Source organism: Hyperoodon ampullatus (assembly GCF_949752795.1).
Source record: "Hyperoodon ampullatus genome assembly, chromosome: 12".
In the NCBI taxonomy this organism is placed as follows: Eukaryota; Metazoa; Chordata; class Mammalia; order Artiodactyla; family Ziphiidae; genus Hyperoodon; species Hyperoodon ampullatus.
In genome coordinates, this window is record NC_136925.1 from 39,673,779 (window position 1) to 39,686,468 (window position 12,690).

General features: G+C 36.3%; 1 protein-coding gene and 1 long non-coding RNA gene across 3 annotated transcripts in view; one reads left to right on the forward strand and one right to left on the reverse strand.

Moving 5' to 3' along the window:
• Window positions 1-877: 877 nt before the first annotated feature.
• Window positions 878-12,690, reverse strand: part of SESN1 (sestrin 1) — a gene marked incomplete at both ends in the record, with an annotated part of 116,421 nt that continues 104,608 nt past the window's right edge. For both annotated transcript variants that reach the window (XM_079716782.1, XM_079716783.1), the window contains 6 exons: window positions 878-964; window positions 1,575-1,719; window positions 2,994-3,184; window positions 5,347-5,459; window positions 7,694-7,841; window positions 10,600-10,842. In XM_079716782.1, coding sequence (XP_079572908.1) covers window positions 878-964; window positions 1,575-1,719; window positions 2,994-3,184; window positions 5,347-5,459; window positions 7,694-7,841; window positions 10,600-10,842 — 927 coding nt within the window. The remainder of the gene's footprint in view (window positions 965-1,574; window positions 1,720-2,993; window positions 3,185-5,346; window positions 5,460-7,693; window positions 7,842-10,599; window positions 10,843-12,690) is intronic.
• Window positions 9,970-11,350, forward strand: LOC307061599. Its single transcript, XR_013811188.1, has 3 exons — window positions 9,970-10,080; window positions 10,667-10,774; window positions 11,260-11,350. It is a non-coding gene; the product is annotated as an uncharacterized lncRNA (long non-coding RNA).

Consider the following 12,690-nt stretch of genomic DNA (forward strand, 5'->3'; position numbering starts at 1 on the left):
AGTGGGGACCATGAGGTGGGCAGGAGCAGAATGCACCTGGGACTGCGCAGCAGTCTACAGCAATATTTCCCGTAACTTTGGTGCTGGAAACAAAAATACTGTACAAGACAGCTGCCCTCCAGTGTCAGAGAATCTTGGGAAACAGCATATCAAAAGGTAGCCAGCTTTTCTTATAATTTACACACTTTCATTTAAGATTGCTTTCTGAAGAAAATCTTTAAGAATGCCACTGTAATTTAATATCATCCAATAATTCTGAATTAAAAAACTATATGAAAGAAACGAGCTGTTACCATCATAATGGTCTTTGCCAAGCTGTGAGTAATTTTAGATGCAAAAAAAATTAACACATATGCAAGTTTAATTTGAAACCACAAAAATTATGTATGTAGGCTCAGATAGTAGCAGTGTTCACTTTAGTACTAATAGCTTAACTGGAACAGCCACTCTATTCATTCCACCAGCAGGAATAGCAGCACCATATCTAAAATCCTTTATGTATCAATATAAAAGCTTACATCATTATCAAAGTCCCATTCTTTGCATGCTCCAATTCTTGTTATTTTTTAACATAAAAGCAACAGGATTTTGAGAGTTACTATTTGCTGTATTAAAACAGTTATACAGCATCTTGTACTGTCAAAAAGCAAAATACTGTGAACAGCAGCCCTTCTTCACAGCTCTAAACTTGAAGCTGCCAAGCACTCACTGCTTGTGCCAGCAGTGGCATTTCCACAGTAAAATAGCAGAAACTAAAGGAATCATGGCACAATGGATTTCTGAATTCTTTTATCTACCATTGGTCCTGGGGCTTAGTACCTTCCCCTTGTAGGACTATATCTGCTGATCGTTCATCTTCTTTAATGGAGGAAAGGCATCAGGTCATATAGCGGGTAATGGCTCTCAGAGCATAAAGGAGTTCTGCTTGCATCCTAGCTTCTATAAGAAGCAGATTAACATGAACCTGAATATAAAACACATTATCATTTAAGATAGGGTTCAGTGAGGATATATGTATACATATAACTGATTCACTTTCTTATACAGCAGAAACTAACACAACATTGTAAAGCAATTATACTCCAATAAAGATGCAAAAAGAAAAGAGATAGGGTTATAAGCATTCACAATCAGTTTCAGTGCATCTAATAAACACCAGAAATGTTTTCTGTGTGCCACTGAATAACATCAGTTTCTCAAAACAAAAGCTGTCTGATCTTTTTTGGATAGATGTTTTGAGCTTATATATTTATATTCGATCACATCTCTTCTTGAAGGTTTGTTAGAATAACAACTTCCCTGCCAAATCATCATTCACAGTCTCTTCTTTCTCCTAAGCAGTTACAGTGATGCCAGCATTCTGAGGAGAGGCCAGCACACCTGTTCTCCCTGTCTTTATTCTTTTACTTTAAACCATAATGAGGTTCCCCCTTCCAAGGGGTACCTGAGACAGCTGATCTGGAATGTTCTTCTCTGGGTTGGTAGAGGTGATGGAAGGTGTTTGAGACCCATTAGATTAGGTGAAGGAGAATAAGGATCACTGCTAAGTTAGAGTAAACACAATAGGTACTTACCTTCTCAGAGTGCTTGAACTGCCTCCAGAAGCTATCATACATTCTTTTGGTAACCTTTTCAGGAGTGCAAACAACAGTTTTGATATAAACTTTAAAGCTACGATCCAATAGCTGGTTAATTTCACCATAGTCATAGTCATCATATCTGTTAAAAGACAATGTGAGAATTATTATATTTTTGATGTATAGCCTGTTTTCTTCTTATGGAAGTACAGACATCAATAGTACATGCTGTATTCTTTCCCCCTCTTTCTGTAGGTAGCTGTCCCCCCCAAATGACAGCTTTACAATGTTTCATTGGGGGTGGATGAATGAGTATAAAGGGGTAAGAAACAGAGAAGTTAGATGAACAAAAAAATTGCCAGTGCCCAAGCAACAGTATATATTTACAATCATGAATAAGCAACCACACTGAGGAACAAATTCTGGAAACAAAGTTTGAGTATTTCTGATATTAAGAAATTAACAAATTAATCAGACAATAATACTTATTGATACTACTGCATGATATATAAATTATAATCTATTTGTGTAAATAAATTTTTTTTCTTATGTTTCCAGGAGTTCTTGGGGTCAGATGAGAAAAAAGGGGGGAGAGGTGTCTGAGAGGAAAGAATCAGTCTCTAGATGGCTTCACAGTGTCTACACTTAGGAAAGGCTAAGCCAAGATGGTCGTAGGCACCAATGTCTCCTCTGCCCCACTGGCAGATAGTTCCTAGAACTGAAGTCTCCTATTTGGTTTTTAGTAGAAAAGGAAGAAAGGGGGTCCTATATAACCATTCAGGAGTCTCAAGTCATAGCCTGGCTACTGATAAAATGAAGAAGCAAGAGAAAGTCTGACTTTACAGCTAAAATAAACAGAGAGTACCACAGCATGGTTGTTTGTGTATGTTAGAAGGTGGTTTATGATGGCTGTGTTTCCTATATAGCATTAATGAATGTGGCTGAATACCTAACAGGATATGAAAGTTTTGTATTTTGATGAAATATCATGGGAGTAGGTACTCTTTAGAAGGGTACTGTAAGAGTTCTAAGTTCCATGAAGGTAGAAGTATGAGTGTGTCAGGAGATAAAAGATGATACAAAGGGAAAAGATACCATAAATGTTCAGAGACAAACTTTGACTCTTCCTCTATGCTCTTGGACCAGCTTGCTTGCTCTCCTCTTCCCTGGAGGCATCTGTTATTTAACTCTTGTCAGCATTCCTAACTCTCCCTCCTGCTTAGCTAGGCAAGAGGAAACACACCAAGCTGCAAAAAAATCAAGTTTTTGAAGCACAAAATGCATAAAAATAAGCAAGCTATTGGGGAGGGGATGGTTTTGAGTATGTTAACGTATGTCTGTGCATATGTGTTCCAAGCACCTGAATAATTTAGGCTAAAGGAATACCTCTTCATAAACATAAGAAAACAGACTAACCTTATTCCAAACATGCAGTGAATATAGTTCCAAATAGCCCGTCTTAGCATTGAGGTATCAACATCTTTGTGCATTGCCATTGTATTATAAGTAAGATTGTAAGCAATATGAAATTTTTCATCGATCAACTGTCCTACATCTGGATAAAGACGATTTACCAAAGAATATCCATGGTCTTCCCAACAATAGTCCTAAATACAGAGAACAGAACAAATGTGAATAATTAAAATGTGGCCAACTATAGTTCTATGTCTGTCGCTCTTCAGTGCAGTGAAATTACTGGCAGCTGAAATCCACTGCCTTTCTAGTACATCCCTAGCTCTCAGTTTCACTTGCATTCCAGTTTGATGTTTTCAATTTCTATACTGCAACATGCAAAAGTTACGTTTTGAACTCAGTGAGTTTAAAAACCAGTGGAATCTCTTCCCCTTACACACAGGTCACCCATATTCAGCTTTCTCTCACTGTTTCCCCCGTCAGCCTCCAGAGATGACCATCTTGGGAGGCCACTCTCCTTTTCTATTGCTGCAGGCATTCAAGTGGTCCTCAAACTTTGTAAATTTTTAGTTCAAGGTATCCACCATTCATTCTTTTTCCTCCTACCCACCTCTGATTCTCAGCCCTATTAATTGTGTCTCCTAATTAGTTTTCCCAAATTAAAGTCTCCCTGCTTCATTTCTTTCCATCTCAAGCAAAACTTAATAAGCCCCCACTTCAATGTTACTCCCATATTTATTTTCCTAAAACACCTCTTTGATATTATGCCATCACTATGGTCAAAACCTACAAATCTGATCATCACCTACAAATCTGATCAATTTTAAACTAACTTCCCACTAATCCTTTGCTTGAAGGTCTTAGCAGCCCAGTTTATGATCCCTTCCCTCAACCTATGCTCAGTTATTGCCTACAGTCTCCTCTGCTTACAATGCCCATGCTTTTAAACGATTCAAATCTCTCAAATCCTGATCTCCCTCCATAAAATTTTCCAGTCCACATGATCCCTTCAATTGTAATCGTTTATATTTCATGACACAACTTCACTATCAAGTAAAATATTCTATAATTCTTTCTTGTGCCTAATTCTGTCTCCTTAAACATTATGTTAGTTCCTTGAGCAAAGAAAAATAAAATCTCATAGTTCTCAAATATTTTCATAATTCTGGTAAAAGAGTTATAATAGCCCCTGCACAATAATTGGAAAAGTTGGGAATATCAACTCATGAATTATATATTTACCTATCTAAATTAAATATATAACAGACTGTTTAAGAAAAACATTTAAACTACAGTATGTTTCTACTGATGGATTGGAAGCAGTCTTACAAAACTACAGCACAGAATAGATAAATGTTTGCTAATTGATGATTCTCAACTTTTATTCTGGAACTAGAAGATACAGCAATTGTCACTCCTGAGATATACTTGCAAAGCACTTAGCACAGTGCCTCCTGCCAAAGCGAAAACAGAGAAGGAGCCTGGTATCCTGGAGGACGACAAGGTCCCTAAGTTTCCATGGACTCAGTATATACAGAATTGTACTGGGAAGTTTTACTGTGTATTTCAAAGTTAATGATTATGGAGCTAAACAAACTGGGTCTACCAACAATAATTCTACTCCCTACCCCAGTAACTTTATTTATTCTAAGAGATGGGTGCTAAGTAATTTTGGAATAAGATTTATTTATGTGAATCCTCTTTAAGGTTTAAATTTGAAACCTTTAAAAATTCTCATTGCTTCAAATGACATTCAGTTCATATTTTAAAGGGAATTAGGTTATTGTAATCATGGTTTATTTTCTATGGTATCTGTAAGAACTCACCCAAATTAAAAAGAAAACAAAAAATCTGTTTTCCCTATAAGTCCTAATTTAAGCAAATCTTTCACTCTTTCTCATCCTCTTTCCCTCCACCCACACACACATAATGCCTGAGATGCTGTGAGGACATTTCTTTTGTTACTCAGGCCTGGTGCATATCAGGGCAGAAGTCGCCTCACTTTAACACTGGGGCTCAGTAAAACAATGCTATAAATGCAAGCTAGGTTCAAACACAACTATTATTTAGTGTTTAGTTATAGTAGGAACTTTAACTGGGTTTCTGCATACCATCTCTGGGAACCTAACCACTATTGTTAATTTTGCTTTATGGTTGAATGTGTTTTGAATTCTGAGCAACTGATTTATGAACTTCAACAATATAATAAACATACCTAAGGGAATTACTTGTATGTAGAAAAGTTATTTTTCTCTGCATCGCTTTCTGTTCTCAAATCCAGATGGCTCTTTCTTATTTTAAGTCAGATTGAGATATTTCTAATCGAGCATGTACATACAACAAGTTGTCACTTTACCTGGACTCGAAATGTTGGGACGTGCATTCCATGTCTAGAGAAGTCCTTATAGCCATAACTAGTATCCTCAAAGTGACGAGATACATCTCTTGCTGGTGTAACTTCTTCATCATCTGAAATAATTTTTTTAAAAAACCACTGAAAGCCTTTCAAAAACAGGATGCTAGTTAAAATTCATTTTACCTATAACAAGTAAAAACAGGATTACCCTTTCTCTGACACTGAGTAACCAATATCAACTAAAATAAAGTCTTAAAACTATAAAGAGAAATAGCCTACTTACTAGTAAATGGAATATAATAAAAGTAGATTCTGTTATTAAAAAAATACTCATGGTTGAATTTTCTATGCTTTTCATTCCTCTCTTTCACAGATCCTCTCTCCCTCTGTGTCCCCATTGTAGTTTATAGATACTAGGTTCTACTGAAAAGTATGTACTTCAAGTATGAACACCCTTTTGAATAATCTTTATGGTGATAACAAATTAAACTTTAAACTTTATGCACTAAACTTTAGCACTTGGACTATTTTTAATGTCGCACAATATATAAAATGATCTCTTTAACAGCTCGAAGGTCCTAGAAACAATTCTAAAATGATGAATAAAGGAAAGAGGTTCTATGCGTCATTGTTTTTACAATGTTTCCTGCACTGCTTCTAAGCCTTTTCAGATTATCTTCACGTTTAGGGGTTGATGAGATTATAGTTTCAAGTAAATAAAATCAAAGACTTCTCCTCAAGCTAACATCCAACCTCCATTTATACAAATTTGATTTTTTCTTTGCTATTAAGAAACTTGCTTTTAACATATACTCTTTGTCCCACTCTATTACTGTCAAAATACACTGACACACTTTTTTCCTTTAAATTATCTGGTTTACATATTAAATCCTATAGCCTACATTTGATAAAGGCCAAACATAAAGGATTTACGTTGTTGTTACCTAATAAGTAGCTCCTTTTCACAAATCATAGAATTTTAAAGCTGGAAGCAATCTCAGGCCTTTATGAATGCAATTTCCTCATTTTAAAGAAGAGGAAAAACACTCAATGTTACATGATGTATATTCACAAAATTTATTAGCAGTGATTTTAGTATTAGAACCCAAATCGGATGTCCTCGCTCTTTGTCTAGTGCTGTTTTCACTATAACTTCCTTTTCTAGAAGTAGGACTACCTATGCAATAACCTTTCTAAAAGGAAAGACATATTTGGATTAAACTTAAAAGCTTTTGCACAGCAAAGACAACCCACAGAATGGGAGAAAATATTTGCAAACGAAGCAACTGTCAAAGAATCTCCAAAATATACAAACAGCTCATGCAGCTCAGTATCAAAAAAACAACCCAATCCAAAAATGGGCAGAAGATCTAAATAGAGATTTCTCCAAAGAAGGCATACAGATGGCCAAAAAGCACATGAAAAGATGCTCAACATCACTAATTATTAGAGAAATGCAAATCAAAACTACAATGAGATATCACCTCACACTGGTCAGAATGGCCATCATCAAAAAATCTCAAACAGTAAACGCTACAGCTGTTGCTGGGAATGTAAATTGGTTCAGCCACTATGGAGAACAGTATGGAGGTTCCTTAAAAAACTACAAATAGAGTTACCATCTGATCCAGCCATACTACTCCTGGGCATATATATGGAGAAAACCATAATTTGAAAATACATGCACCCCAATGTTCATTACAGCAGTATTTACAATAGCCAAGATATGGAAGCAACCTAAATGTCCATCAATAGAGGAGTGGATAAAGAAGATGTGGCACACATATAGAGTGGAATGTTACTCAGCCATAAAAAGGAACAAAATAATGTCATTTGCCACAACATGAATGGACCTGGAGATTATCATGTTAAGTGAAGTTAAGTCAGAGAAAGACAAATACCATATGTCGCTGCTTACATGTAGACTCTAAAACAAGTGGTACAAATGAACTTATTTACAAAACAAAAATAGAGTCACAGATGTAGAAAACAAATCTATGGTTACTGGGGGGAAAAGGGGGGAGGGATAAACTGGGAGATTGGGATTGACAGATACACACGACTATATACAAAATAGATAACTAATAGGGACCTACTGTATGGCACAGGGAACTCTACTCAGTACTCTGTAATGACCTATATGGGAAAGGAATCTGAAAAAAAAGTGGATATATGTATATGTGTAACAGATTCACTTTGCTGTACACTTAAAACTAAAACATCATTGTAAATCAACTATATTTCAATAAAAAAGATACTTTTATTTAAATTCTCTTAAATTAAAAAATTGGGCTTTTATGTTTGGACACAATAGACATTTTATTGATTATGTAATGGTTGCTTTTACCTGAAGAGAAGACAAACATGCTCTCTCTTTTTTCTATTTCAAAACGTGAAGCCATCTCTTCCTGACTTGCCTCTTCTTCATCTCGACATTCCTGTAACTGCTTCATCTTTTCCATGAGGGCTTCGACCTCAAAGAAGGAATCACTTACCTGAAAAGAAAGTGCAATTAAGGTTACATACATCAGACACGGAATTAAATTTTTGAATTTTATTAAGTCTGTTTCATAAGAATTTGCATCTTAATACAATATAAGAAAAGTAGATCTTCTTATAATTTTAATGCACATGAATGAATCAAAAACAATTATTTGGGGCTTCCCTGGTGGCACAGTGGTTGAGAGTCCGCCTGCTGATGCAGGGGACACGGGTTCGTGCTCCAGTCCGGGAAGATCCCATGTGCCACGGAGTGGCTGGGCCCGTGAGCCATGGCCGCTGAGCCTGTGCATCCGGAGCCTGTGCTCCGCAACGGGAGAGGCTACAACAGTGAGAGGCCCGCGTACCGCAAAAACAAAAACAAACAAACAAAAAAACCCCAACAATTATTTGGCTTATTATATATACAGATATTTAAATTTTAAAATATAAGAGAAAAATGATTTTAAGAACACATTCTAATGTTTTACCTTTTATTACTAAAATTATAATATTACTATCAATGCTAAATTTTAAAACTTAAAATTTAACACTAGTCAATTTAAACGGAACTGAATATTTAAGAGTTAAACTTTTACTTGCTCAATCAGTTAAATGAGGTACACAAATATAAGTCGTTTTGCATCAACTGTGTACACTGGGCATGTTGTCAATAGACAGGCATACCTCAGGTATATTTTGGGTTCAGTTCCACACCACTGCAACAAAGCGAGTCATGAATTGTTGGGTTTTCCAGTGCATATAAGTTATGTTTAGGGACTTCCCTGGTGGCACAGTGCTTAAGAATCTGCCCGCCAATGCAGGGGACACGGGTTCGAGCCCTGGTCTGGGAAGATCCCACATGCTGTGGAGCAACTAAGCCCGTGCGCCACAACAACTGAGCCTCTGCTCTAGAGCCTGTGAGCCACAACTACTGAAGCCCACGCGCCTAGAGCCTGTGTTCCGCAACGAGAAGCCACCTCAACGAGAAGCCCGTGCACCGCAACCAAGAGTAGCCCCTGCTCGCTGCAACTAGAGAAAGCCTGCGCGCAGCAACGAAGACCCAATGCAGCCAAAAATACACTATACTGTACTGTACATTATACTGTATACTGTACTATACTGTTTATACTGTAGTCTATTAAGTGTGCAATAGCATTATGTCTAAAAAAACAAGGTACGTACCTAATTTAAAAATATTTATTGCTAAAAAATGATCAACTGTTCATTCAGGAAGTATTTACTGACTGCCTCCAAATGCTCAGCACTAGTCTGATGCTAAGGGACATACAAAATTGTAAGACCCTCTAGGAGGTTACATTTGAATAATTTTAGGATCAGAAGCCACCAGCAATGTGCCCCATCAGAACCATCTAGTATTGAACGGCTACTGAGTGAGATGAGGTGAGACTGAGAACAGTGGAACCTGGGAACAGGGAGCTTATCTACTAGGGAAGTTTTTAAAAATTCTATTATTTCACTATTATCTCATTTAATAGAGGGATAACTAGGAACAGTACTTTTTCTTTAGCCTTGTAGTAAATCAAAGGTGGGGAAAGACAACAGTCCAACTCTAAGCATCCTAGCAGCTGATGTACTCTCCCTTAGACCATCTCATAACCTTTAAGCTTTGATAAATAATCAGTGGCCATATGCAGGCCTCTAACAACAATCCAGATAGCTCAACAGAGGGTGGAACTGATGGTCTTGGGCCTTGCCAGCACAGCACAGTGATCAACCTTGGGAACATGATTTTCCCTTCTGTGCTAATCTCACCATATGTAAATGCTACCTCTTATTTAGTACCTGATAAATGCCAAGCACTGTACTAGGCCTTTTACCTCTTTAGAGACATTTCATTTAAACTTTACAATAACCTTGTGTTTGACCTTTATTTAGAAATGAAAGAACGGAGGCTCAGAGAGGTTAGATAACTTGCCCACAGTCAAATATACGTTAACAGTCAAATACACGTTAAAGTCAAATATATAAATTCAACCTGTCCAAATCTGTTTAAAATAATACAACTGAGAAAATCTGTGCAAAGTATTCAGAAGGCTGTAATGTTTTTTCTGTGATTTCAATTTGGAAATATAAACCCTTTGCTCTTTCACTACAGCTAAAGAATGCAGAGGGAATTTTGACTCATCATATATAGAATTCAAATTTGCTTATAGAAAATTCAACTCATTCTGATCTGTTTCAAAGGAATAACATAACAGAAAATATAAAAGCCACAGAAGAGAAGGAACAGAGGTAAAAGCATTTTAATAAATTTACATTCACTTTTATATATATTTGTGAGAAGTTAAAACACAAAGAAGTATTTTAAAAGGAGAACCAGATCAAGGCTGATTAAATCTTCTAAAAAATAATTAAGAAGACAGCCTGTTTCTTCTGTGCAAAAGGATGTGATCAGCATCAGGAAGTTTCCACCACCAAGTTCCACTGTTCTCAGTCTCCCCTCATCTCACTCAGTAGCCGTTCAATACTAGATGGTTCTGATGGGGCACATTGCTGGTGGCTTCTGATCCTAAAATTATTCAAATGTAACCTCCTAGAGGGTCTTATAATTTTGTATGTCCCTTAGCATCAGACTAGTGCTGAGCATTTGGAGGCAGTCAGTAAATACTTCCTGAATGAACAGGTATGGGGGCCTAATATCTTTTTGGACTTAACAGGGTAGATTTTCTTAAAAGCCAAATGAAAAATAATATAACAGCAATTACTGTGATTACTCTTAGGATGATCCTATAATAAATAATAGATACTTACCGAAACATTTCCTGCTGAGTTGATCTGCATCTCATCCACACTGTGATTGCCATTTGTAATGTCACAGATGCAGTAGTTACTAACAGAAGGAGGTCTGAATGTGTGGCCACCATCACAATGAATTTCTGGACTGATTCCACAGCCAAATGTGAACGAGGCAAGAGAATGATAGTGTGTAAGTAGAACTACTGCATGTACCAGTTCTGCAAGGGACCAGCTGTGCTCTTCAGCTTTTAAAAGTCCCTTGGGAAAAAAAACGAGAACATTTTTATACTGGGGTATGGTATTGATGAAAGAATACAATTCATCTTGGTACTTAACCTATTGAAAACAGGATTAGTTACTATATCAAACTTAGGATAAAATTACAATTTGAGGCATGTAGAACCCAGAATTTGCTAATTTAATTTTTATGAGTATGTATTCACAAATAGAGCTTAACATAATCTGATAACAACACATTCGTTATTATTTTGACTTTCTGAAATCCTGATTTTAAAATGTAGAATACATTTTGTTTAAAAGCAGTTGCCATATTTCAGATGATGGATTATGAATGCATTAACTATGTTGTTAGTGCAGTCTCAAACCAAATGTAATGAATTTGTGTTTAAAGTAGAAGCTACTGTGTAAAATACGCCTGTTTTTCTTTATTATCAGGCCTCCTCAAGGAATTTTTAAAAAGTGGTTTGAACAACTTGACTCTGAATATTCTTAAATCATCAAATTATATTTATTTTAAAAAGTGTGCTCAAGGTAAAGTCTACAGTTCTTCAAAGTCTTACAAATCTGTGTCCATTCTGCTTCATTATCGATTTTATAATATTGTGTAATTTTATATTACTAGACAATATAACAGACATTGCATTAATCATATTCAAATCTTGTATCTCCTTGATAAAAAGATGCTTCAATTACATAAAAGAATCTAAAATAGTCTAGGGAATTCCCTGGAGGTTCAGTGGTTAGGTCTCTGCACTTCCACTGCAGGGGGCATGGGTTCCATCCCTGGTCAGGAAACTAAGATCCCACAAGCCTTGAGGCATGGCCAATAAATAAATAAATAAATATTCTAAAAAAAGAGAAAGACAACACCAAAAATATATTGTAATTTTAAGAATTTCTACTGCATGGTAGATTCTTTTAGAGAATGTCCATCTACTTTTATCCTATTATCTTTATTAACAAATAGAACCAGACGAAACTAGTTTAAAATGGTATTTTACAAAGATAACACAACAAGATGCCACTTTACATCTATCAGAATGGCTAAAATCCAGAACACTGATAACAACAAATGCTGACAAGGATCTGGAGCAACAGGAATGCTCATCCATTGCTCATGGGAACACAAACTGGTATAGCCACTTTGGATGACAGTTTCTTACAAAGCTAAACACAAGCTTATCATACGATCCAGCAATCACACTCCTAGTTATTTACCCAACTGAGCTGAAAACTTATGTCCACCAAAAAGCCTGCATGTGAATGTCTGTAGAAGCTTTATTCATAATTGCCAAAAACTGGAAGTAACTAAGATGTCCTTCAATAGATGAATGGATAAACTGAGGTACATCCATACATGTATTTTTCAGCAATAAAAAATGAGCTACCAAGCCATGAAAAGCCATGGAGAAACCTTAAATGCATAGTGACAAATAAGCTAGTCTGAAAGGGCTATAAACTGTGTGATTCCAACTATATGACAGTCTGGAAAAGGTAAAACCATAAAGACTGTAAAAAAGAGCAGTAGTTTCAGGGGGAAGGGGAGAGAGATGAATAGGGGGAGCATAGGAGATTTTGAGAGAAGTGAAACTATTCTGTATGATACCATAATGGTGGATAACACGACATTATGCAGTTGTCAAAACCCATAGAACTGTACAACACAAAGAGTGAACCCCAATGTAAATTAGACATTATTAATTCATCAGTTTCAGCAAATGTACTATACTAATACTAGATGTTAGTAATAGAGAAACTGTGTGTGTGTGTGGGGGTGGGGGAGGTGGATGGTTGACGGGGGCAGAATATGGGAACTCTACTTTCTGTGCCATTTTTCTGTAAACCTAAAACTGCTCTAAAAATTAG